At 42.7% G+C, this 13,424-nt stretch overlaps 1 protein-coding gene across 1 annotated transcript in view; it reads left to right on the plus strand.

The window, feature by feature from the left end:
* Window positions 1-1,468: 1,468 nt before the first annotated feature.
* Window positions 1,469-13,424, plus strand: part of LOC145403271 (hemicentin-2-like) — a 177,709-nt gene continuing 165,753 nt past the window's right edge. Inside the window, exons 1-3 of the mRNA XM_080275086.1 lie at window positions 1,469-1,490; window positions 1,854-1,884; window positions 12,657-12,888. Coding sequence (XP_080131212.1) covers window positions 1,469-1,490; window positions 1,854-1,884; window positions 12,657-12,888 — 285 coding nt within the window. The remainder of the gene's footprint in view (window positions 1,491-1,853; window positions 1,885-12,656; window positions 12,889-13,424) is intronic.

Raw genomic sequence — 13,424 nt, forward strand, 5'->3', positions numbered from 1 at the left:
TCTTCAATCTCGTCAAGAACAGTTGAAGATTCCCAAACATGGCAACATTTACTGCACTCACTTTGCTTTGCCAAATCTGGAGTTTAGCAAGAAATGCACGCATACAGTCCATGAGGCGAAATACATTTCTTTCTTTGTCTTGCAGCTTGAGATTCAGCCTGTTTAGTTGCTCAGAAATGTCGGCCAGGTATGCAAGACGTGACTCCCACAGCGGCTGGTTGAAGGGACTTAATACTGTAGATCATCTTTCCATTTCCGGGAAAAGTGTAAGTTCTCTCACAACAATGCACTTCGAGAGCCATTGCACTTTGGAGAAAAAGTGGAGGGATTGATGCTCTGAATCCATGTCTTTACAGATTTTCTGAAAAAGCTAGAGTTCAGATATCCTGTTTTCACAGAATTGACACATTTAACCACTGCTTCCAGGATCTTGCAAAGGACATCAGGGAGGGTTTTTGATGTCAGTGCAAAGCGATGGATCATACAGTGAACCACTTTCGCGTTCGAAGCTACTTCCCTGACATGCTTCTGTAGCCCCAGTTTTGATCCGATCATCGTTAGAACCCCATCAGTACAGACTCCACAACGATTTTCCAAGGCTATTCCGTTAGCTGTGAAAAAAGAAGTCAACTTTTCCATCACATCTAAAGTTTTTGTGGTAGTTTCAAGTTGTGTACTGATCAGATATTCATGTTTGATGTCGTGCATATATATGCCTACCTAGCAAACACTAATAGCTCTGCACAAGAACCCCCATCCATTGACTCATCCAACTGTACTGTGAACATACCTGTTGGAGACAATTTAATCTCATGTATCACTTGTGCCATGATATTAGCTGACATTTCACTAATTATCCGTTCCACACTGTCGTTTGACAAGGAAATCTGCTGAATCTTATGTGCACTTGACTCTCCAAGAATCCGGTTGACCATGTTTACAGCACATGGCTTAATTAAAGTTTCACTAATTGTGTGGACCTTTTTCTACCTTGCTATTTCAAGGGATACTCATAAGATGCCTCTACTGCACTTACGATCAATTGTTGGAAAGCACCATCCCCATCCAGCTTCTGTTTTCCCAAACTCTGTTCATAGCGTTTGAAGAAACTGGAGCCTTTCTCTACATACGGAGGGTTGATTTTCGTCAGATGATGCTTCATCTTACTAGGTCTCATTGAATCATTCCCTAGCCTTTGAAACACAGCACACACTGAGGTTTCTCAATTCCATCAGCAAGGATTGATGTAAATCCGTTGTTGACCCTGCTCAGGAACAACTGGGTCTGACAGACCCGGTCTGTCATGTCCGTGCTCTAGTTCAGTAACTTCTAGTTGCCTGGGATCCCTATCCTTCTCAATAGCTTCTTAATTTTTTGTGTCCGTGCAAGGTGTAAGGGGTTACTTTCGGCTCTTTCTCTGTTTTTGCTTTATACCACACAGTGAATTGCATTCGGGTCTGTGAGACCCATGTGTACCCGAGGAGGTACAGGTACACGTATTTGTTCTCCTCGTTGGCAGGTTGTTTCTATGCTGTGTGGGATCCACTCTTCCCATCATGGAGGACCTTCATTCCTCAAGTCGTGTTGTTAGTTTGCATGCATGGCTATATACTGAAAAAAAAAAAAAAAAAAAAATATGTATTTATATATATGTATAAATATATATATATATATATATATATATATATATATATATATATATATTTGTGTGTGTGTGTGTGTGTGTGTGTGTGTGTGTGTGTGTGTGTGTGTGTGTGTGTCAATGTTTTTTCCAATATTTTTTTTAACATGTATAGGAATTCATTAAATGAAACATGTGTGCAAATACATTTGTATATGCCTGAGTTTGACAGACCCATGTGTTCCTGAAGTGTACACAATCCGGTAAGTGTTCCTGAACAGGGATGTATTCATCATTGTAATTCAGTTTTTCAGCAACACTGGCAGCAATCGCAAATCTGTATATAAAAAGTGACACAGGAACAGACGAATGATAAAGTTTACGATTGTGTGGCCACTTGCACCAATGTGAAATCATTCATTACACTGATATAAAATTAAGACATCTGCGATCATTGAATGGAGACAAAAGAACGTTGTCTCATTTAATGCTAGTATAACAAAATGCAGTATATACAGTTCACTAATAGATTGATAGTGCCAGATTCGTATATTACCTTCAGTGCTACTAATATTCGCATCTCCAAAAGTATTGAAATTCTCGGTGTCTCACTTAACAATGCCCTCAGCTGGACCTTTCATGTCAGATCACTTGCAAAAACTGTCTCAGTGAAACTTGGATTGTTGTACAGAGTCCGTAACTTCTTCACTGATGAGCAGTTATAAGAGTCATGTGTGCTGTCAGCTTGAATATTGCTCAACCTTGTGGAATGGATGTGGAAAGGTTGCATTAAAACAACTAGACAATATTCAGAACAAAGCTGTTGGAATTATTAATAATCCTGCTATTATAAATAAACTACCTTCCCTACAAGTAAGAAGGAATGTTGCCTCTCTTGCATTATTTCACAGATATTTTTAAGGCAAATGCTCAGATGAAGTTGCGTCTATTGTGCCACCTCTCCATGCCTTCCCTCGTGTTACACAGGCATCTGGTAGCGCTCATGACTGGAATGTCACACAGCCATAATGCAGAACTTCTGTCTATCAGAATTCTTTGATTCTCCGATCTCTGTCTCTCTGGAACTCGCTTCCCCAGGGTTGTTTCCCTGCAAACTTCAACCTACAGCTGTTCAGCTCCAACTGTTACGGATATTTTATGCATGGAGGACGCCTGTAATCTGGTGTGTTGATTATTTTTTTATTCATTTGTTTTCCCTTCCTCTGTTCTGTTATTTTAAAAAAATTAAAAAAATCACCAGCATCAAGTGACCTTCACTAAACTAACATGATTTATTATTAACCACACCAAAGTGAACTAAATTTTTTGCAGTTTGATGTCATTAGTTTTTCAATATTTGATTTTTTTTTTTTTTGCAAACAATGCTGCATTCATTTGTTCATTGATTTCCTCCAATAAGTTAGAATAACCTTCATTAAAGAAACTTTCAAGTAAAATATGTAGACGTTACCACTAGCGCAGTTGAAGCAAAATTCGTCCGGCATCATAGTAACTATTATATTCTCCTAATTTATCTTTCCTTGGAGATTTAGTACGGCACGGGTCAGATCTAGCCATCACTTACCCAGTCACTACAAGGGATATTTCCTAAGCTAAATAAAATAGTCAAGTCTTGGCAGGAAAACAGGTATAAAAGTAATAGATGAGGGAGATTCAGGGTCCTTCGGTTTTTGCCCTTGATGTGGTGTGATGTGGTGTGGGAGGGTGAGTTTGTGTGGTGTTGTGTGATGTGGTGTGGGAGGGTGAGTTTGTGTGGTGTTGTGTGATATGGTGTGGGAGGGAGAGTTTGTGTGGTGTTGTGTGGCGTTGGAGGGAGATATTGTGGTGTAGTGTTGGAGGGAGATATTGCGTGGTGTGGTGTTGAAGAATGATATTTTGTGGTCCGGTGTGCGAGGGTGGTATTGTGAGGTGTGCGGTGTGAGACGGTGGTGTGGTGTCGTGTGGTGTGAGAGGGTGGTGTTGTCTGGTGTAGTGTGTAAAGGTGATTTTATGTAGTGTGGTGCTGTTTGGTAGGGTGATTTTGTGTGGTGTGAGAGAGTGGTGTGGTGTGAGAGGGTGATGTGCTGTGGTGTGGTGTGGGAAAGGTGAAAGTGTGAGGTGTGGTCTGGTGTGGTGTGGGAAAGTGATTTTGTGTGATGTTGTGTGGTGTCAGAAGGTGGATTGGTGTGGTATAGGAGGATGATTTTATATGGTGTTTTGGGTGTGGGTGGGTGATGTGGTGTTATGTGGTGAGGGAGAGTGGTGTGGTGTGGTGTGATGTGGCAGGTGATTTTGTATGGTGTTGTGTGATGTGGGGGGGATGGTATGGTGTGGTGTGGCAGGCTGATTTTGCAAGTTGTTTTGTGATGCTATAGGTGGTATGATGTGGTGTGGTGTGGGAGGGCAATTTTGTGTGGTGTTGTGTGATGTGAGAGGGCTTTCTGGTGTGGGGTAGGAGGGTGGTGTGGTGTGACTTCGCTAAAGTCGGTAAAATATACAGAAATAAAGCGCCTCAGGTCCGAATATTGTTCGTGAACGACAGACGGACAGATCTCTCCCTCATCTAAGAAAAAACACGTCCTTGGGCTGAAGGGCTCAATGACATTACGGTAGAATGATGAAGTGAGTGAATAAATATATATTCTACCTTTCTAAGTTTCAGCACTTTTCCAGCTGGACTCCAAAACGAGATGGAGTTGTTACTGCGAGCTAAATGCCTTGTCATTTGTACGTCATTTGAGATATGAACTCTCTCTCTCTCTCTCTCTCTCTCTCTCTCTTCTAACCCCTTTATATCTTGACTCGATTTCCTAACTACTTGGCTACATCTAATTTCACCATCACCTCCTCCAGCACTAGACGTCTTCTGAATTTTGTTATTGCTATAATGGCGATTCTGTTCAGATTAGGAGAGGTTCTTAGAAGTGTAGTTGTTACACGTTGCCTTTGGTATCCTCCTCTCAACCACAGTATAAACCGCCTGGTTGTGGCGCTTATACAGTATAGTATATTATAGAGCTTAAGTCCATCCCGCCATAATTCCTTCAGTTCATAGTTCCTGATTTCCCAGCGTCCATCCTCTCCTAACTGCTTCATATAGCCAGGTGTTTCATATTCTATAATTTCTTTACCCCTTCACTCTTGGGAGTAGACCCTAGCTGAGATGGGGGATATATTCCCCCCTCCACGTGGAACAGGGAGGGATTTCATGTGTAATCATCCCCCGTACATAATAGGTAATCCAGCAGAAATGCAAGGTTAAATGAACTTCCCTTTAAATACAGTATTTACACTGAAGTTGCAGCTATTTCAAGAACAGGAAACTGGGACTACAGAAAGTGTTTCAACAGAAAATATAAGTTTACCTGATGTAGCACGTTTAGCTTGTAAAAGGAAAGCCAGGTGGATTGTGCTACTTTTCATATCCTCGTGCATCCTTATTTTATTTTTTGCCTTTCTTAATTAAATTTATATACAAGCTGTTGTGTCAGCTTATTTCCGTTGGCTGTTGCCCTCTCTTCTTTTCTACATCTTTTATCTCAGAAATCATTCCTCCGGGAATCAGAATGCCTTTTCCTCCTGACTACTGCATCTCCTGATTCCTTCACTGTCTTCATTTCACACCGATATCCTTTTCCAGACCTTTCATTTCCTTTCTGCTTCGTCTTCCAGTTCTTAATCTCTTGACCGGTTCATCTCCTTGTATATTTAACTCGCATCACGTTCATTTCCAAGCTCTTTCATCACGTAACTACTTCATTCCTTAAGTCCATCCTCTCAGAACTCCTTCAGATAGTTAATTCTAGATCTCCTTATTAACTGTCCCAAATTTGGACAGTTTTATTTCCAAAATCCTCCACTTTCTAACCTCCTAACTCCTACGACACTTATCCTTCTATCCTCAACTCCCATCAGCTCCTAACTACAACTCTTCTTACATTATCAGCAGCTAACTCCTTCACCTGATCATTCCCTTCTCTGAAACTCCCTCACCTGATAACCCCTTCACCTGATAACTCCCTTACCTGATAACACTTACCTGATAACTACTTCACTTCATAACTCTTTCACATTATAACTCCTTCATCTGAAAACCCCATCACCTGATATCTCCTCACTTAATAACTCCTCTCATCTGATAACTCCCCTCATCTGATAACTCCCTTACCTGATAAATCCTTCACCTGATATCTCCTTCACGAGTTAACTCTCTCACCTGATAATTCCCTCACCTGATAACTCGCTCACCTGATAACTCCTTCATTTGGTAGCTCCCTCACCAAATAACTCCTTCATCTGGTAAATGGTTGTCCCTTTAAGTCAACTCGCCGTAATTCCTTCACTCCATAACACCCGTCGTCTTACTCCTTACACCCATAACTTCCTTCCACCTCACATCCTTCGCCCTGAACTTCTTCATCTTTTAAATCCTTAATGTCAGTATCTCCCTCCCACCAACACACACATTCTCGCTTTCGCTCTCGTCTAAGCGGCACTTTAACTGTTTGTGGAGATTTCGTTGCACATCGTCTTCAGCTATTCATCCTGCAAGTTATACCTATGTATGTTTTTGACGAAAACTGTCGATATTTAAAGCATACTATTATACAACAGAATGTTGAGGTGTAATGTGTAAAATAGAAAAAAAAAATCGCAAAGGAAAAAATGCTAGGAAACCTTTTAAGCCACTTAGAATGTGGCACATTCTCATTCTCCTCTAACTCACTCCCTTCCCTCTCATGCATTCCTCCTCACTGTCTTCCCTCAGACTTTCACCAGTTCTTTTTCATTTATCACTCGCTCATCTCTCATTCATTGCTGTGTCAGTCACTTCTTGCTTTACCAATATTATCGATTCACAGAACAGATATAGTCATGATTAATATTCTCTGTGGTGAACACCCAAGAATGGACCTGTATCTCAGTTGTTTGTTTTCCCTTTGTACTCGTTTATACTTTGAAGCTGCTACTTTCCCCTCGTCTCTCATTATCTCCCCTCATATTCATTTTCCTCTTTACTCTTCTCTCCTCCATCCTGTCTTTCTCGCTTCCCGCTGATACGGCCTTATTATTATAACTGAATAAACGAAGGTATAACCAAGCCCCTAATTATTGACGTTATTTATGGGATACATGTAACTGCGTGTTGTGATCAGCTTACATTCACCATGACAGAGGGTGGTCAGCAACGATCAAAAGCTTTCAGTTATTATAAAATGCGTCGGATATTTTCGTAAGAAAGTTGGGAGTTTGTCCACACTTTGGCACTTCAAATTTTAATAGTAAAGTCCTTCGGTCTATTGGTGTACTGACTTCCTTTCTCAACCAACCTCTCATTCGCTTTCCTCTTATTAATTCCTCCCCCCCTCCTCTTCCCAACACACACCCGTATTCTCACTTACGGCCGTATCGTACGTGCTCTTAGAGATTTCGTAGCACCTTTTTCTTTGCGATTTATTCTACGCATTACACTGCAATGTGTCTGATTGATGCAGACTAGTAAAATACAGGAGAAATAAGTAGCATAAAAAGAAAAAAATGACGTAGGGAAAGTAAATCGCCAGTGCCACTTAGCTTACTGCTGCTGCCAGTCCCTGTTCGTCCTTCCCCGTCCACTCCTTATCGCTTAATCCGCCACTCCTCCTACCCACTCCTCCCTCCATAACTCCATTAGTCCACACCCTCCAGCCACGCCGAGTTACAGGCAAACTGGATTATTTTTGGCTGGAGGAGAGAGAGAGAGCTGCGTGTGTGTTTGAGTGTGAGTGTGTGTGTGTGTGTGTGTGTGTGTGTGTGTGTGTGTGTTTGTATTTATGATATTACTTGCAGGAAGGTTTTTTTTTTTTTTAAGGACTGTACAGAACATAAGGATATATTTGCGGATGTAACTTACCTTCCTGAAGAGTCAGATATGATATATGAAGCAAGGCACGTCTGTATGGAAACACCTGCTTATAAATCACCGCGTCCTCTCTCTTAACACACACACACACACACACACACACACACACACACATCGTTCATTGCTGTCACCCTACACTCTCTACATCTTAGAGTCTCTTCCCTCTTCTTTTCCCGCACTGTTTCTTTTTCCTTTGTATTTATCTTATTCCTTTCCCTTTTCTCCCTTCTCCTTTGCTATCCCCTCTTCCCGTTTTCTTTTCACGTCTTTTCCTTTGGTCCACATTGTTTTCCCAGCCACCTCCTCCCTCCTTTCTCTGCTTGTTCCTAAACTCTCTCCCCCCCCCCTTTATTTGTCTCCTCGCTTTTATATTCTCCGATCCCTTCCCCCTGTCATGTCCCTCCTATCTTTCCCCCTCTCCGATCTCCCCCTCCCTTCCTCTCCTCTCTATCGATTACCAAGCTCAGGAAGGTGGGGGTGAGGGTGTGGGTAGAGAGGAGTGGAGTTGATTAGTTGGGGGAAGAGGGAAGACTGTGGTGAGGGGAGTTGTTGCGTAGGGTGAGGGTTAAGAAGTGAGGAGAGGAAGACAAGGACAGGCTGAGAAAGGAATCAAGGATGGGCAGAGGTTGGGGTCTGGAGGAGGGAGGAAGGAGCCTGAGTGGAAGAGATAATGACGAGGGACGGATGGTGGTGAGGACTGATATCGACCACAAGAGAGAGAGAGAGAGAGAGAGTATTATTGGCTTCTTTTCACGTTCTCTCTTTTGTCACCCTAATCTTACTCAGTCCCACCCCATAAATGAATGGGTATATATATATATATATATATATATAGATATATATATATATATATATATATATATATATATATGAGAGAGTCTTATTGGATTCGTTTCACGCTTTCTCTTTTAATAATCATCCTAATCTTATTCAGTCCCACCCCCAAAATTAATTGGTATATTAGAGAGAGAGAGAGAGAGAGAGAGAGAGAGAAAGAGATTCGTTGGCTTGTTTTCCCGTTTTCTCTTAAGAGTCACTGTTTACAAACTGAATTCCACCCCGATAATGAAAGGGTATATAAGTGACATGTAATTCCATCAGCTGCATCCTGAACTATACTAGATACACGACGATGGACGATCATTTTTATTAGAGTACGATATTGCATCTTGTAAATTTTGCTCCTGCTACCGATAGACAAGTTTTTTTTTTCATCTTAGGAAGAAAAGCTCTTTAGTGAAGGGATCAGAAACAGCCTCGGATAACTTGCTTGTAACATTTTTCTTCCTTTATTGATTCTTTCCAACACCAAGCAGATATATTCAAGCTAAGATGATCTCTCGTATGGGAAGAGGATAATGTTTGCTTGTACTTTATATGTAATTAAGCCCTTCACGACGAGACGTTCGTCCTCACCCTTATATCACCGTCTGGTTGAAGTCAAAATGAATGTAGAAAAATCACAACTGTACCTTGGAAGTTTACTGAATTTGCATTTACAGTAATTCCTTCAACCAAAGGTGTCCTCCTAGAAGCGAATTTAATCGTCGGGAAGCAGCCAGAATAAAAACTGCGGTCGTTGATTGAGTGGCCTGCGTCACGCCATAGCTACTTCATAGAGGAGTAAAGGCATGGCAGTGGTGAAGGAGGAAAATGGGTGGGATGAGCTGGAATGTTGGTAGGCGGTGGAGTGGGGAAAAGAACCTACTTATTGAAAATGGTTGTTGTAGAGTGGTTAGAATGCAGTAAAAATTTATTCATTTATTCATTCATCATCCAATCCTACATTGCCCCATGAGGAGCGCAGGAGCCCTGGGCTAGGCAAGTTGGTCCTGACATTTAAGATGAGAGTGACCAGCCTCACTCATCCCTGAGTGGCATTACGTGAGCACTAAACCCCAACCACCCCTTGGATATAAACCTTCACCTGCTCAATCCGATTGGAGCACCGTAAGTATTCACTAAACGCCTGCTTTAAAATATCCTCCAAGAATGAAAGTTTTGTATGTGTGTGTGTGTGTGTGTGTGTGTGTGTGTGGAGGTGAGTGTAGAAAACTGACCATGAGAGAAAGAGAAATGGGTGGGATGAGCTGGTGTTATGATGGAGGGGTCATGCACTGGAAAACTGGGTGAAGTAGGAAGAATGGCTTGAGTGTAAAGTTTAATACATATTTTTCTTCACCAACAAGAACAAAACAGGCTTTCACTGCTGCCATTAGAGTTGTTTTGGCAATGAAATATGAGCCACCATGCTAAAAGGTTTCACATCGTTATACTGTTCATAATAACGTTTCAGTGTAATTATCCATTAAGCCCGATGACGTCCTTTTCCTTTTGTTGTTACTCCGGCAATATTGTAACCAGTTTGAGAGATAAACGGAATGGATTAGATCTAGCCTTCATTAACCCTTCAACCACTAGAGATCTCCCCTGAGCTTGGGAAAAAGGTCTGGGATTAGCAAGAATACAGCATAATAAGACGTAACCGCACTGAAAGGGTTAACGTGTTACATGCAGAAACAAACTGGTAACGAAGACGTGTCAGTGAGCCTCCTATATCCACGAGGACACACTGACCTGACAGCCTCATAAAATATTTCGTATTTTGTCTGTCATAATACTGCAGCTTTCATTCAATCTCCACACCTTTTTCAGTCTCTTGATTGCCTGTCTTTATTTTAATTACCTCTCTCTCTCTCTCTCTCTCTCTCTCTCTCTCTCTCTCTCTCTCTCTCTCAGGACAAGCGTGGACAAGGATGCCAAAATATGAAATTATAACTGCACTGCAAACATCAGAATATGTACGAAGGATGAGGCAGGGTTGTGCAGGGTGAGGCAGGGTTGTGCAGGGTGAGGCAGGGTTGTGCAGGGTGAGGCAGGGTTGTGCAGGATTGGGCAGGATTGTGCAGGGTGAGGCAGGGTTGTGAGGGGTGAAGTAGGGTTGTGACAAGCTATGCAGGGTTGTGATGGGTGAAGCACAGTTATGCAAAAAAGAGGTATGGTTGTGAGAGGTGAGGGAAGGTTGTGATAGGTGATGCAGGGTTGTGAGGAGAGAGAGAGAGAGAGAGACAGAGAGAGAGAACCAACGCTGATATTAAATCACAGTAAGTACCGTACCCCAGTAAAGAGAAGGTAGAGTATCAGTTTGTCAGTGTCCTAATATCTTAATCTAATAAAGTATAAATGAAAATAATGTGACTATCCTACAACAAGGCAAAGAAAAAGCACCTAATCCAGTTCTTCTGCCACACTCAGCGCAACCCGTTTTACCTTGGATTACGCTCCTGCTTGTTCTTCAGGCCAGAGATTTGTTTTTACTGGGGAATTTGCGCTGCCTTTTATTCTGGGATGATACCGCGGTTAGTGTGTGTTGAGTAAAGTATATGCAATCAATGTGTGCTGTTGGTTTTGCGTGTAAGTGGAGCCAGAGTGTCAATGCCGTGAATGTGTGAAGGCTTCGTATCGTACCGTATCGTCTGTAAAGACTCCGGCTTGCATGCATGCATCGGCCTTGGTCACCTAATGGCAGCTGTCCACGCTGCTCGATCTTTGGCAGCCTCCCTACTCAGTTCCTTATCCCTGAGGCCACACTGTATGACATCGTCCCAGGTCTTTTTTAGTCATTCTCTCGCAGTCTTACCACGGACGTTCACATTTCTCACCTTCCACACACAATTGTCATCCTCAGTCCTCTCAACATGCTTAAACCATATCAGTCCACTCCCACCTCATCACAACACCAGTACATAAAACCCCCGTATTTCCTTTCATTTTAAGCTTGTTTGGTTAAGTTTGTTTGGTTATTCAAACCCCATCCTTCCTCTCAATGTATGTTTGTTTGGTCAGTTTTGTTAGGCATTAGGGGCCATTACCTCACCCCATCTCGTAGGTGAAAATATTGTCTGGGATGATGACGATAATGATGATGATCTGGCGAGGTGGGTAGATATGCAATGTGTGGTTGATGCTGCGGTGAAAAATATGACGTGATATTTCCCATGTTGATTGGATGCCTTTGAAGAATTAAAAGCAGATGTTTATGTACAGTTGCAATCAATGGTTCATTTACACCGTCTCAAAGCCGCATCAGAACTTAATGAGATCATGCTAAATTAATCAGCCATTTCATTAGGAGAGAGAGAGAGAGAGAGAGAGAGAGAGAGAGATGTGGCTGGGAAGGGGGGAGACAGGGGAAGAACAAGGTGAGGAGATGAGGTGTAAGAGTTGTAATTGTGTATGGTGTGTCGTGAATAAGTCGTCACTTAGTAGGGACTGAAACGTGTTAAGGTTCCTTTATGGAGACCACCTCTCACATAATGCAGCATTGGGCAGTAGACAGATGGACTGATAACTTATTAGGAACGTTGGAATTTTGTGCCATTAAATTAAATCCCCAAAGTGCTAAGGAACTGTTGACCGGAGCCGTGCGTGTGGATGGAGGGGGAGAAGATGGAATTCTTGGCGAATTCTTCAGTTTTACCACCAAAAGTTGAGGCATCACCACCACGATCACGTCCAGTAAAACTACAACCATCATCATCACTACCACCACCACCACCACCTAATCACCTACTGCCCACACCACCACCATCATCACAAACATGGACAACACCACCACAGTCATTAATCATTAACACCGATACCACCACCACAATCACCCCTAACACTGCCAACACCACCGCCGCAACCATCACCACTAACACTGCCACAACCATCTTCATCATCACTACTGTAATTTTCATCATCATTACCATCTCTGCTGTCATCAGTATCACGGCCACCATTGTCACCATCATTATCATAATCATCATTACCATCGTCATCCCTCATACTGCCACCACCGTCACCACCATCACGATCATTACTACCATCGTCTCCATCATTACTCTTATCACAGCTACCACTACCGCCATCATCATCATCATCATCATTATCACCATCATCATCATCATTATCATCATCATCAACATCAAGAACAACAGCCGTCATTACCACTTCATACAGCTCACCAAACTACTACTACCGCATCCACCACCACCACAACCACACCACCACCACAATGGCACCACCGCCTGACGGAGAACAACCCGAGATGCTTAACTTGTACCTCTGTCATGTGTCGTTTCTTCTTAGCATTGGCCACCACCGCCACCACAGCCACAGCCACAGCCACATCCACAAGTTGCAACACTCATACCTCCAACGCTACCATAATTATTACCACAACCACAAGAACTCTCCTAAGCCACCACCACCACACTCATACCTCCAACGCTACCAGAATTACTACCACACCCACCTGCACACTCCTAGACCAACGCCACTGCATCAAACACCACCACACAGCATCACCAGAAGACCACAGGTACTACAGCACCATAACCACCACCACCACATCATCGCCAAAAGCACCACCACAACGACACCACCATCACCACACTACTATCACCACACCACCACAACTTCATCAACACCATAACCACCACCACAGCATCACAACCACACCAGGACCATAACCACCACCACACCACCTTGGCTTATGTTCCTGCCTCCTTAGAATGCAACGTGGGAGTGGGCTCAACTTGGAATTAAAATTATTCTCCCTGACTTGTATGAGTCCCTCTTGTGGTGTCGTGTGGTGTGGTGATGTTGTGCCGTGGTGTGGTGATGGTGTGACGTAGTGTGGTGATGGTGGCGTATTGTGGTGTGGTATTGCTGGTGTGAGGTGGTGTGCTGTTCTGTGGTGATGGTGGTGTAGTGGTAGTGTGGTGTCATGATGATGGTGTGGTGGTAGTATGGTGTGGTGGGTTAACTATGGTCATATATTGATGTCGTTTTAACTAATGATATGTTGGTCTACTATAATTATGGCGTAAGTGTGGGAGTGTGGTGTGATGTGAG

This window comes from Coenobita brevimanus, chromosome 60 (assembly GCF_032717465.1).
Source record: "Coenobita brevimanus isolate Jiangsu-jjx chromosome 60, ASM3271746v2, whole genome shotgun sequence".
NCBI classification, from domain to species: Eukaryota; Metazoa; Arthropoda; class Malacostraca; order Decapoda; family Coenobitidae; genus Coenobita; species Coenobita brevimanus.